The sequence below is a fragment of the Microcaecilia unicolor genome, chromosome 5 (genome assembly GCF_901765095.1).
Source record: "Microcaecilia unicolor chromosome 5, aMicUni1.1, whole genome shotgun sequence".
NCBI lineage: Eukaryota > Metazoa > Chordata > Amphibia > Gymnophiona > Siphonopidae > Microcaecilia > Microcaecilia unicolor.
In genome coordinates this window covers 10,260,946-10,274,733 of record NC_044035.1, presented here as the reverse complement: position 1 = coordinate 10,274,733, position 13,788 = coordinate 10,260,946, and the positions used below count along the sequence as shown (strand labels likewise).

The 13,788-nt window shown below is 43.5% G+C and overlaps 1 protein-coding gene across 3 annotated transcripts in view; it reads left to right on the top strand.

Annotated features, from left to right (window-relative positions):
- Positions 1-13,788, top strand: part of LOC115471079 (pancreatic triacylglycerol lipase-like) — a 53,449-nt gene that overhangs the window by 24,014 nt on the left and 15,647 nt on the right. The window contains exon 9 of one of the 3 annotated variants that reach the window (XM_030204754.1): positions 9,172-9,288. The exons of 1 other annotated variant lie outside the window; for it this stretch is intronic. In XM_030204754.1, coding sequence (XP_030060614.1) covers positions 9,172-9,288 — 117 coding nt within the window. Of the gene's footprint in view, positions 1-9,156; positions 9,289-13,788 lie in introns of all 3 variants that reach the window. One more of the 3 variants, XM_030204753.1, reaches the window with a different exon arrangement.

The window sequence follows — 13,788 nt, the reverse complement described above, 5'->3', positions numbered from 1 at the left end:
TCATATGTGCTACTTCTTGTGTATACCTTACCTTGATTTGTATCTGCCATTTTCAGGACACAGACCGTAGAAGTCTTCCCCAGAATTAGCCCCACCACCCAAACACCAGCCCCGCCTCCCAATCTCGGCTAAGCTTCTGAGGATCCGTTCCTTCTGCACAGGATTCCTTTATGCTTATCCCACGCATGCTTGAATTCCGCTACCGTTTTCAGTACTTGAAGCTCTCTCAGACATTGGATTTCAGGAGCGTTTTCTTTTTCTTTTACATAGTAACATAGTAAATGACGGCAGAAAAAGACCTGCATGATCCATCCAGTCTGCCCACAAGATAAACTCATATGTGCTACTTCTTGTGTATACCTTACCTTGATTTGTATCTGCCATTTTCAGGACACAGACCGTAGAAGTCTTCCCCAGAATTAGCCCCACCACCCAAACACCAGCCCCGCCTCCCAATCTCGGCTAAGCTTCTGAGGATCCGTTCCTTCTGCACAGGATTCCTTTATGCTTATCCCACGCATGCTTGAATTCCGCTACCATTTTCAGTACTTGAAGCTCTCTCAGACATTGGATTTCAGGAGCGTTTTCTTTTTCTTTTACATAGTAACATAGTAAATGACGGCAGAAAAAGACCTGCATGATCCATCCAGTCTGCCCACAAGATAAACTCATATGTGCTACTTCTTGTGTATACCTTACCTTGATTTGTATCTGCCATTTTCAGGACACAGACCGTAGAAGTCTTCCCCAGAATTAGCCCCACCACCCAAACACCAGCCCCGCCTCCCAATCTCGGCTAAGCTTCTGAGGATCCGTTCCTTCTGCACAGGATTCCTTTATGCTTATCCCACGCATGCTTGAATTCCGCTACCGTTTTCAGTACTTGAAGCTCTCTCAGACATTGGATTTCAGGAGCGTTTTCTTTTTCTTTTACATAGTAACATAGTAAATGACGGCAGAAAAAGACCTGCATGATCCATCCAGTCTGCCCACAAGATAAACTCATATGTGCTACTTCTTGTGTATACCTTACCTTGATTTGTATCTGCCATTTTCAGGACACAGACCGTAGAAGTCTCCCCAGAATTAGCCCCACCACCCAAACACCAGCCCCGCCTCCCAATCTCGGCTAAGCTTCTGAGGATCCGTTCCTTCTGCACAGGATTCCTTTATGCTTATCCCACGCATGCTTGAATTCCGCTACCGTTTTCAGTACTTGAAGCTCTCTCAGACATTGGATTTCAGGAGCGTTTTTCTTTTTCTTTTACATAGTAACATAGTAAATGACGGCAGAAAAAGACCTGCATGATCCATCCAGTCTGCCCACAAGATAAACTCATATGTGCTACTTCTTGTGTATACCTTACCTTGATTTGTATCTGCCATTTTCAGGACACAGACCGTAGAAGTCTTCCCCAGAATTAGCCCCACCACCCAAACACCAGCCCCGCCTCCCAATCTCGGCTAAGCTTCTGAGGATCCGTTCCTTCTGCACAGGATTCATAGTAACATAGTAACATAGTAGATGACGGCAGATAAAGACCTGCATGGTCCATCCAGTCTGCCCATGACAAACTCATATGTGTATACCTTACCTTGAATTTGTACCTGTCCTTTTCAGGGCACAGACCATATAAGTCTGCCCAGCAGTATTTCCCGCCTCCCAGCCACCAGTCCCGCCTCCCATCACCGGCTCTGGTACAGACCGTATAAGTCTGCCCACCCCTATCCTCGCCTCCCAACCACCACCCCCTCTTCCCCTCAACTGCTCCGCCACCCAATTTCAGCTAAGCTTCTGAGGATATATTCCCTCTGCACAGGATTCCTCTATGCATATCCCACGCATGTTTGAACTCCGTTACCGTTTTCATCTCCACCACCTCCCGCGGGAGGGCATTCCAAGCGTCCACCACCCTCTCCGTGAAAAAATACTCCTGACATCTTTCCTGAGTCTGCCCCCCTTCAATCTCATTTCATGTCCTCTCGTTCTACCGCCTTCCCATCTCCGGAAAAGGTGCGTTTGCGGATTAATACCTTTCAAATATTTGAACGTCTGTATCATATCACCCCTGTTCCTCCTTTCCTCCAGGGTGTACATGTTCAGGTCAGCAAGCCTTTCTTTATACGTCTTGGAACGTAAATCCCATACCATCCTCGTAGCTTTTCTTTGCACCGCTTCCATTTTTTTTAACATCCTTCGCAAGATACGGCCTCCAAAACTGAACACAATACTCCAGGTGGGGCCTCACCAACGTCTTATACAGGGGCATTAAAACCTCCTTTCTTCTGCTGGTCACTCCTCTCTCTATACAGCCTAGCAATCTTCTAGCTACTGCCACCGCCTTGTCGCACTGTTTCGTCGCCTTCAGGTCCTCAGATACTATCACCCCAAGATCCCTCTCCCCTTCCGTGCCTATCAGACTCTCCCCGCCTAACACATACGTCTCCCTTGGATTTCTCCTCCCCAAGTGCATCACTTTACATTTCTTCGCATTGAATTTTAATTGCCAAACCTTAGACCATTCTTCTAGCTTCTTCAGATCTTTTTTCATGTTTTCCACACCCTCCGGGGTGTCCACTCTGTTGGAAATCTTGATGTCATCCGCAAAAAGGCAAACCTTACCTTGTAACCCCTCGGCAATGTCACTCACAAATATATTGAACAGAATGGGCCCCAGCACCGATCCCTGAGGCACTCCACTACTCACCTTTCCTTCCTCCGAGCGAACTCCATTTACTACCACCCTCTGGCGTCTGTCCGTCAACCAGTTCCTAATCCAGTTCACCACTTCGGGTCCTATCTTCAGGCCGTCTAGTTTATTTAAGAGCCTCCTGTGGGGAACCGTGTCAAAAGCCTTGCTGAAATCTAAGTAGATGACGTCCATAGCACGTCCTTGATTTAATTCTCCCGTCACCCAGTCAAAGAATTCAATGAGATTCGTTTGGCACGATTTCCCTTTGGTGAAACCATGTTGTCTCGGATCCTGCAACTTATTGGTTTCCAGGAAATTCACTATCCTTTCCTTCAGCATGGCTTCCATTACTTTTCCAATAACCGAAGTGAGGCTTACCGGCCTGTAGTTTCCAGCTTCTTCCCTATCCCCACTTTTGTGAAGAGGGACCACCTCCGCCGTTCTCCAATCCCTCGGAACCTCTCCCGTCTCCAAGGATCTATTAAACAAGTCTTTAAGAGGACCCGCCAGAACCTCTCTGAGCTCCCTCAGTACTCTGGGGTGGATCCCGTCCGGCCCCATGGCTTTGTCCACCTTCAGCTTTCCAAGTTGTTGATACACACTCTCTTCCGTGAATGGTGCTCTATCCACCTCCTTCTCAGGTGTACTTTTGCCAGTCCCTCTCGGTCCTTCCCCAGGGTTTTCATCAGTGAAAACAGAACAAAAGTATCTATTTAGCAAATTGGCTTTTTCTTCATCATTTTCTACATAGCGTTTTGATGTTTCTTTTAGTCTCACAATTCCCTTTATAGTCTTTCTCCTTTCACTAATATACCTGAAGAAGTTTTTGTCTCCCCTCCTTACATTTCTAGCCATTTGTTCTTCCGCTTGCGCCTTCGCCAGACGTACCTCTCTCTTGGCTTCTTTCAGTTTCATCCGGTATTCCTCCCCGTGTTCCTCCTCTTGAGATTTTCTATATTTCTGGAACGCTAACTCTTTAATCTTTATTTTCTCAGCCACTTGCTTTGAGAACCATATCGGTTTCCTTTTTCTCTTGCTTTTATTTACTCTCCTTACATAAAGGTCTGTGGCCCTGTTTATGACTTCTTTTAGCGTGGACCACTGTCCTTCCACTTCTCGTATGTCCTCCCAGCCCATTAGCTCCTTCCTCAGGTATTCTCCCATTTTGTTAAAGTCAGCTCGCTTGAAATCGAGGACTTTGAGTTTAGAGTGGCCGCCATCCACATGAGCCGTTACATCAAAACAAACTGTTTGATGGTCACTGTTTCCCAGGTGTGCAGCCACTCGGACATTTGACACACTATCCCCATTCGTGAGCACCAGATCCAACGTGGCTCCCTCCCTCGTGGGTTCGTTCACCATTTGTCTGAGCAGAGCACTTTGGAAAGCATCCACAATCTCTCTACTTCTTTCTGATTTGCAGACGGAACCTTCCAATCTACATCCGGCAGATTAAAATCTCCCAACAACAGCACCTCTCTTTTCTTCCCCAACTTTTGAATATCAGCAATCAGATCTTTATCTAGTTCTTCCAATTGTGTCGGGGGTCTATAGACAACACCCACGTGGACCAAGGTTCTATCCTCTCTTTTTAAGGTGATCCATATCGCTTCTTCCTTTCCCCAGTTCCCTGTCATTTCAGTCGCTGCGATATCATTTCTGACATACAGAGCTACTCCTCCACCTATACGTCCCTCTCTATCCTTCCTAAAAGATTATAGCCTGGTATGTTTACATCCCTTCATGGGAACCATTGAGCCATGTCTCTGTGACTGCAACTATGTCCAAGTTAGACTCCAAAATCAGGGCTTGAAGGTCAGGAATTTTCTTGCTTAGACTGTGAGCATTTGTGGTCATCGCTTTCCATGTACATTTCCTAGTATGTGTTTTGGTTTTAGTGATTTGTGAGGGTGTTTTCTCTTTGGGTACCTTCTCATATTTTTGTTCCCTCTTCCTTGCTTTTTCTTCTTTTTCCACTTTAGTTTTATTTTCAGGAACATCAGAGTGCTGTAGTGGAGCAAAAGAATTTTGTAGTGGCAACACTTGTGCGGGCGGATGCTTCTGTGTCACATGATGAAGTCTGCCCGAGCCTACTGTGAACCATCTGTTATGTGGTTTTATTCTTTGAGGCAGTGGTGAGAAGTTATGATTCTGCACAGTCCTATAAGTTGCTTTAATTGCATCTAATTCTTGCATTACTTTACAGAGCTCTTGTTTTAAAGTAGATAGCTGAAGACAGATAGGACAAGCTTTAAGTCTCCAGATGATTGGCCTTGAAACTAAAGCATCACAATTATTGCAGAGAATAAAAGTCATCCTGATTGGTTGAAATGGGTATGAACAGGTGTACTATGTTGGAGTAGTAGCCTGCAAGACTGGCTGTGTATGATTGGGGAAAGTTAATGAGGACTGGTTTGTCTATAAATGAGTGGCAAACCCTGGGGTGGGTGGATTGTGGGGTGGGAGGGTGGGATTATAAGTCCCAAAGTGTCAGCTGAATGCTGTTATCAAGGGAATGCTCTAGTTGAATGGACCCAAATGGTCCAGTTTGAGCAAGAATTTTCACTTGATTTAACTTTTAAAAACTGATATTGCTAACTTTCCTTATCACTAAGTCTAAATATTCCCAATAATTATAGCAGTTCCTCTCTATCAGAGTTTGGCAGGAACAGGAACAGGAAGAAACACCCAAACACCAGCCCCGCCTCCCAATCTCGGCTAAGCTTCTGAGGATCCGTTCCTTCTGCACAGGATTCCTTTATGCTTATCCCACGCATGCTTGAATTCCGCTACCGTTTTCAGTACTTGAAGCTCTCTCAGACATTGGATTTCAGGAGCGTTTTCTTTTTCTTTTACATAGTAACATAGTAAATGACGGCAGAAAAAGACCTGCATGATCCATCCAGTCTGCCCACAAGATAAACTCATATGTGCTACTTCTTGTGTATACCTTACCTTGATTTGTATCTGCCATTTTCAGGACACAGACCGTAGAAGTCTTCCCCAGAATTAGCCCCACCACCCAAACACCAGCCCCGCCTCCCAATCTCGGCTAAGCTTCTGAGGATCCGTTCCTTCTGCACAGGATTCCTTTATGCTTATCCCACGCATGCTTGAATTCCGCTACCGTTTTCAGTACTTGAAGCTCTCTCAGACATTGGATTTCAGGAGCGTTTTCTTTTTCTTTTACATAGTAACATAGTAAATGACGGCAGAAAAAGACCTGCATGATCCATCCAGTCTGCCCACAAGATAAACTCATATGTGCTACTTCTTGTGTATACCTTACCTTGATTTGTATTTGCCATTTTCAGGACACAGACCGTAGAAGTCTTCCCCAGAATTAGCCCCACCACCCAAACACCAGCCCCGCCTCCCAATCTCGGCTAAGCTTCTGAGGATCCGTTCCTTCTGCACAGGATTCCTTTATGCTTATCCCACGCATGCTTGAATTCCGCTACCGTTTTCAGTACTTGAAGCTCTCTCAGACATTGGATTTCAGGAGCGTTTTCTTTTTCTTTTACATAGTAACATAGTAAATGACGGCAGAAAAAGACCTGCATGATCCATCCAGTCTGCCCACAAGATAAACTCATATGTGCTACTTCTTGTGTATACCTTACCTTGATTTGTATCTGCCATTTTCAGGACACAGACCGTAGAAGTCTTCCCCAGAATTAGCCCCACCACCCAAACACCAGCCCCGCCTCCCAATCTCGGCTAAGCTTCTGAGGATCCGTTCCTTCTGCACAGGATTCCTTTATGCTTATCCCACGCATGCTTGAATTCCGCTACCGTTTTCAGTACTTGAAGCTCTCTCAGACATTGGATTTCAGGAGCGTTTTCTTTTTCTTTTACATAGTAACATAGTAAATGACGGCAGAAAAAGACCTGCATGATCCATCCAGTCTGCCCACAAGATAAACTCATATGTGCTACTTCTTGTGTATACCTTACCTTGATTTGTATCTGCCATTTTCAGGACACAGACCGTAGAAGTCTTCCCCAGAATTAGCCCCACCACCCAAACACCAGCCCCGCCTCCCAATCTCGGCTAAGCTTCTGAGGATCCGTTCCTTCTGCACAGGATTCCTTTATGCTTATCCCACGCATGCTTGAATTCCGCTACCGTTTTCAGTACTTGAAGCTCTCTCAGACATTGGATTTCAGGAGCGTTTTCTTTTTCTTTTACATAGTAACATAGTAAATGACGGCAGAAAAAGACCTGCATGATCCATCCAGTCTGCCCACAAGATAAACTCATATGTGCTACTTCTTGTGTATACCTTACCTTGATTTGTATCTGCCATTTTCAGGACACAGACCGTAGAAGTCTTACCCAGAACTAGCCCCACCACCCAAACACCAGCCATATATAAATAAAAAATACAATTAAAAATTAAACAACCAAACTGAATCATAATACGTATAGATTGTATAAATTATTATCCATAAATGTATTTATGAAATGTTAAGGTTTATCTAGTATTTTTCAATCAATCCAGTTTTTTTAATAATACAAAGAACTGGATTGTTTAATTTTTAATTGTATTTTGAATGTTTGTTTTCTACTTACACACTTATATTTAGGTCTGTTTTTAAAAAATCTTTTTATAATAGAATGTTGGGTATACTTGAACATGGTTTTATATATGGTATGAATGATACACCATAATGCAATCTATATGATATATGTCTATTATTATTTTTATTTTCATTATTATTATTATTTGATTAATTCCTTGTTTTTGATAAATTGTATTTTATCATGTTTATATATATATATATATGTGTGTGTATGTGTGTGTGTGTGTGTAACATTGTATTCCCATTTCATAGTGTTGTTTTATTATCTTTATTATGATGTTTATTATCATGGTGTTATTGTGTCATCAGCCGAGTCTTTGATGATTATTATTTGGTTTGTATTTCATATTGCTTTTATTATTACTGTTTAATTTTATTTATTTTATTTACTTTGTAGCCCCTGATGCAGCCCTGTTGGACATTTTTAGATCATATTCTATAAATAAAGTTTGTTCTTTCCACTGATCCGCTTTGTTGGTTTCCATCTTGGAGTTTGTGGATCGGCTGCCTTGCTGTTTTCTTTTACTGAAACATGGCCATGGTGGGTTTTATATTTTGATGTGGAAGGTTTTATTATTGTAATGCATGTTTTTTTGTTGTGGTTCTGCTTCTGTTTTGACTGAACCTTTGTGAAGCTCTGCTTCTCCTCTGAAATAACATACATGTGTATGATGCCATGTTGACCCCGTAGACATTTTAGAAACTATTTGCAACATAAGGGGTTCTTTTACAAAGGCGCGCTGAAAAATGGCCTGCTGCGGTAGTATAGACGCTGGTTTTTTTCAGGGCACCTAAAAAAATGCCTTTAAAAAATTTTGCTGAAAATGGACGTTTGGCAAAATGAAAATTGCTGCTCATCCATTTTGGGTCTGAGACCTTACCGCCAGCCATTGACCTAGCGGTAAAATGTGACAAGGTAACCAGGCGGTAATGACCTACGCGCGCCAAATGGCACTTAGCGCGTGGCCGATATGCGCGGCTGAAAAGAAAAATTATTTTTGAGACGTGCTTATTGGACGCGCACCAAAAATGAAATTACCACAAGATCCACGTGGTGGCTGGGTGCTAACTCCATTTTGTGTGCGTAGATCCTTACGGTACTTAGTAAAAGGGTCCCTGAGTGCTGCCACTGTACCTAGCCAACACATTCACGGCAGTTCCTGCATGTACTTTTGTAAAGGCTGTATATAGTCCACAAAATCATGTACGGCGTAGTCCCAGAATACATGACAGACCTCATAGACTTACCAATAAGAAACAAAGTCAGATCATCAAGGTCCTACCTAAACCTACACTACCCAAATTGCAAAGGACTGAAACACAAAACAACCTATGCATCCGGCTTCTCCTACATAAGCGCACAACTATGGAAGGGACTCCCAAAAGCCCTGAAAACAATCCACAACCACCTGAACTTCAGGAAATCACTAAAACCCAACCTCTTCAAAAAGGCCTACCCCAACGACCCCACGTAACCCTCTTCACCTACCAACACAGCATGACTATGATCGAACAGGACATCACGCAATCTTCATCCATTCCGACCCTCCACTTATACCTCATACGATCACTATACAACTTTGTATTTGTTATTCACCGACTGGGCAAACGCCTTTGACGGAACTATGTAAGCCACATTGAGCCTGCAAATAGGTGGGAAAATGTGGGGTACAAATGCAACAAATAAAATAAATAAGTAAAATATAGGCAGATCCTTTTCCACAATAGTAGCAGAAATTGAGATGTTCTGACCCTGGCTATCTCAATCCTGATTAAGTCTGATTGTGGATAATGTATTCCTCTGAAAGATTCATCAGTGATGTTTTCTTAATAAACACGGGAAAGAACATTACACGTTTATTGGAACTGCTGTCAGCTTTTTTCGTTTCAGATGTTGTGGGATGCTGGAACACTGCCTTTCCTAGTTTCTCCTTGAGACAGCTTGGTAGGACAAAGCCTCGCTCATGTCGAAAATTTGGCAGTCATCTAAAAATACCTGATGGAAAAGGTGTGATCAGCTATCTTTGCAATTGAAAAATGAAGGTTTGAAATGATATCATTATCAGTGGAATGTGCGCTATAACTTATAATATCTGTCTGGGCCCAATCTTCCATAAGACTGATGTGGTTACATAAGTATTGCCATACTGGGAAAGACCAAAGGTCCATCAAGCCCAGCATCCTGTTTCCAACAGTGGCCAATCCAGGTCACAAATACCTGGCAAGATCCCAAAAAGTACAAAACAATTTATACTGCTTATCCCAGAAATAGTGGATTTTCCCCCATGTCCATTTAATAACAGTCTATGGACTTTTCCTTTAGGAAGCTGCCCAAACCTTTTTTAAACTCTGCTAAGCTAACCGCATTTACCATTCTCTAGCAACGAATTCCAGAGTTTAATTACACGTTGAGTGAAGAAAATTTTTCTCCAAATCGTTGTCACTTCTGTTGACCGCATAGGTGTTATTTTAAAATTCAGGTCAGTTATTGGCATAAGTTTATGCATAGACCTAATTCTATAAAAGTTGCCAAAAGTTGTGCATATGCAATTTAATTGAATAATGAGCTAATTAGCACCAATAATTGGTTTTAACACGCAATTATTGGCACTAATTAGATTTAGGGGCCCTTTTACTAAGGTGGGATGAAAAATGGCCTGTGGTAGTGTAGATGTGTATTTTGGGCGCGCAGAATCATTTTTCAGCACACTTGTGAAAAAATGCCTGTTTTAAATTTTTGCTGAAAATAGATGTACGACAAAATGAAAATTGCTGCATTTCCCATTTTGGGTCTGAGACCTTACCGCCAGCCATTGACCTAGTGGTAAGGTCTCATGCGGTAACCGGGCAGTAATGGTCTATGCGCGTAAAATGCTGATTACCACCCATGCGCCAGAAAATAAAAATACTTTCCGTCGCGCGTAAAAAATGAAATTACTGCACGGGCCACGTGGTAGCCAGGCGGTAACTTGGAATTGCCGCACATTGGGTGCATGTAGGCGCTTATACGACTTAGTAAAACGGCCCCTTAATTGGCATTTATGCATGTAAATTTAAGTGCAGGATCTGCGTCTAAAATTTATGTGTGATCTGAAAAAGGGGGCACGGAAATGGGAGGGTCATGGCCGTAATGGGGGCTTTCCTAAAATTAACACACATTGTTATAGAATAATAGGAATATGCGCCTATAGTTAGGTGTGACTCCTGGGCAGAAGTGCTATTCTATAAGCTGTGCCTAACTTTAAGCGCGGCTTATGGAGTAGCGCTTTCTTCGCTGATTTTTTTGATGCCATATAGAGCATCTAGCCCAGAATGCATTATTATGGGCTATACACACCAGGGGCGTAGCCAGACCTCGGTGGGAGGGGGGGCAGAGCCTGAGGTGGGGGGCACTGTTTAGCCGCCTCCCCCCACCACCGACCCCCCCCTGCCACTTTGAACCCCCCCCTGCCGCTGCAACTACAACTCCCCCTCCTGCCGCCACCACCGCCGCAGCCTCCCCCTGCCCCACCGCCGTATCAGGTACCGTGCATGTAGCCCCGTGCAGGACGTAATGCGTCAGAAACAGATGATCACACAACGAAGGCGCCAGAGTCGACCGGCGCTGAAGAAGACTCTTCGGCTGGCGGGGATTGGGGACCCCCACCAGCAAACAAGGTACCTGGTGATGCGGTGACAGGGCGGGCAGGCGGTGGCAGCGGGGGGGAGGGGGGGGGTCATGTAGAGGGGGCCAGGGCGTAATCTGTGGGGGCCCATGCCCCCGTGGCCCCACGTAGTTATGCCCCTGATACACACAAAACTTATGTTTATAAAAGGAGGCAGCGATAAAAACAAGATAAGGAGTGGCACAAAATGTATCCTTAGAGCAGCAACATTTGGCTGCCTTAAATATAACTTACAAACTTTAGACCTGATTTTATAAAGTTGCATGCCCTGATTTCCAACTAATGTGCAAACTTGGGCAAACAGGTTATAGAATAATTGCCATTTGCACCCTTAGGCTGCACGCGTGTGCAGTGCATGCCAAAACGAGACTACCGCCAGGCTAGCATATCCCCCCCCTGGTGGTAATTTAGGATTTGACGTGTACCCATAATGCTGGGAGAAACTATTTTTTCATTTCCTACCGCACACGGTGTTTCCGGCGTTAATTGGCAGTTGGAGCATGCCGACCGGTCACTGCACATGAGCCCTTACCGCTAGATCAATGGGTGGCATTAACAGCTCAGGCCATAAATAGGAACGCGCTGGTTTCAGTTTTATCGCAGGCCCTTTTCCCGGTCCATTGAAAAAAGCCCTTTTTCCCAGAAGCGGTAAAAACTGGCCTGGCACACACCAAAATCACGCACACAGACTACCGTAGGCCACATTTTGCTGCACCTTAGTAAAAGGACTCCTTAATTGTTAAATTTTGCACTAAACTCCAGATTCTATAAATGGTGACTAAAGTTGGACGTGTAGCTGATTTCTGCGCGCAACTTAATTGCATAACAAGCCAATCAGTGCCAATAATTGACTGCTAACAACTAATTATTGGTATTAATTGGCCTTACTTAGGATTTATATGCAGATCGTATTCCATAAAGATCCACATGTGAATTATTGGGGGCATGGCTAGGAGCGTTTCGGGGACATTCCACACTTTTACGCATGTAAACACAGAATTCATTGCGTTCCAGGTTTGCACTCTGGTTCATAACATTATACACGGTGAAGCTCCGGGATATATGTCAGGCCTTACAGACCTACCAACCAGGAATTCTACTAAATTATCACATACGTTCCTGAATCTCCACTATCCCAACTGCAAAGGGTTAAAATATAAATCAACATATGCATCCAGTTTCTCTTATATAAGCACGCAAATATGGAATGAATTACCAAAATCAATAAAAACAACACACGACATAATTTCCAAAAATTACTGAAAACTAACTTATTCAATAAGGCATACCACAAAGATCCATCCTAAATACCAATAGCAAAATTTACACCAGAGCTACACAAAACGTAACTCTTTATTCCTGATTGTTCAAGTCTAATTTGTTACGATTGGAGTTTTATCCAATTATCTTTTATTTCTTATTACGATAATGAACTTTATTTATTTGACTACCTAATTCCACTCTGTCACCTCCATATTTTAACTATGTATTTCTCTTTTCCGGAATTGGTGATCACCATTACGGAACAATTGTAAGCCACATTGAGCCTGCAAATAGGTGGGGAAATGTGGGATACAAATGCTACAAATCTATATATATAAAACTCACCCTCAACGTTCTATTGGCTGCTGACGTCACTGAAGCCAAGGTTCGTATGTTCGAAGCTCTGAAGCCTCGAAAATCACAGTCTCTGGGCCCCGCCCTCACGTCAAACGTTATGACGTTGAGGGCGGAGGCGGACCAATTCACCGCCCTCGCGTCAAACGTTATGACGTTGACGGCGGAGGCGGAGCAATTCACCAACACCGACGACGGGTGGGGGGGCACAGGAAAGCCTTGCTAGCGCCCGTTTCATTGGCTCCAGAAACGGGCCTTTTTTTACTAGTAAATAAATAAAATTCAGCCGAAACACGCTTAATTTAGGTGCTGGCATTTATATCTGCTTTTTAACAGGTGTAATTGCCAGCACCTAAAGTTAGGTGTGGTTTATGCCCTAAACGCTAGTCTATAAAGGACACGTACCCTTGATAGAATAGCTCTCGGTGTGTAACATTTTCAGGTGTATATAAATAATCCAAAAAATACCTTTAGACCAGTCGGTATTTTATAAAAAAGCGACATATGAGTGAAAAAGACTTTATAAAATTGTTTCCTAAATGTGCATACAGCTGCAAGAAGGGAATTTATGTTCCACAATCATCTAAACTAACCAATCCCTTTCTACAGAGCTGATATACTGCCAGGCAGGATGTTTGAAATGGGCCCACAATTTTATAAGAAGATGAGTATGTCTAGATAATAAGAGGTGCCTATTTAAGCCTATTTTATAACAACTAAGATCAATGCCAACAGCCAAAAAAGAAGTGAACTCAAAAGAAAACAAGAAAAACAAAAACAGTTGATTTATCTATATGTACAATGCTGACGTTTAATAAATGAAATGGGGAAGGGAATTGATATACCGCCTTTCTGAGGTTTTTGCAACTACATTCAAAGCAGTTTACATATATTCAGGTACTTATTTTGTACCAGGGGGAATGGAGGGTTAAGTGACTTGCCCAGAGTCACAAGGAGCTGCAGTGGGAATCGAACCCAGTTCCCCAGGATCAAAGTCCACTGCACTAACCACTAGGCTACTCCTCCACTAGCAACATTCCATGTAGAAGCCTGCCCTTGTGGCCGTGCAGGCTTCTGTTTCTGTGAGTCTGACGTCCTGCACGTACGTGCAGGATGTCAGACTCACAGAAACAGAAGCCTGCGCGGCGGCGTTGCTGATCTGCAAGGGCCGACTTCTACATGGAATGTTGCTAGTGGAATAGCAATATTCCATGTAGAATCTCAAA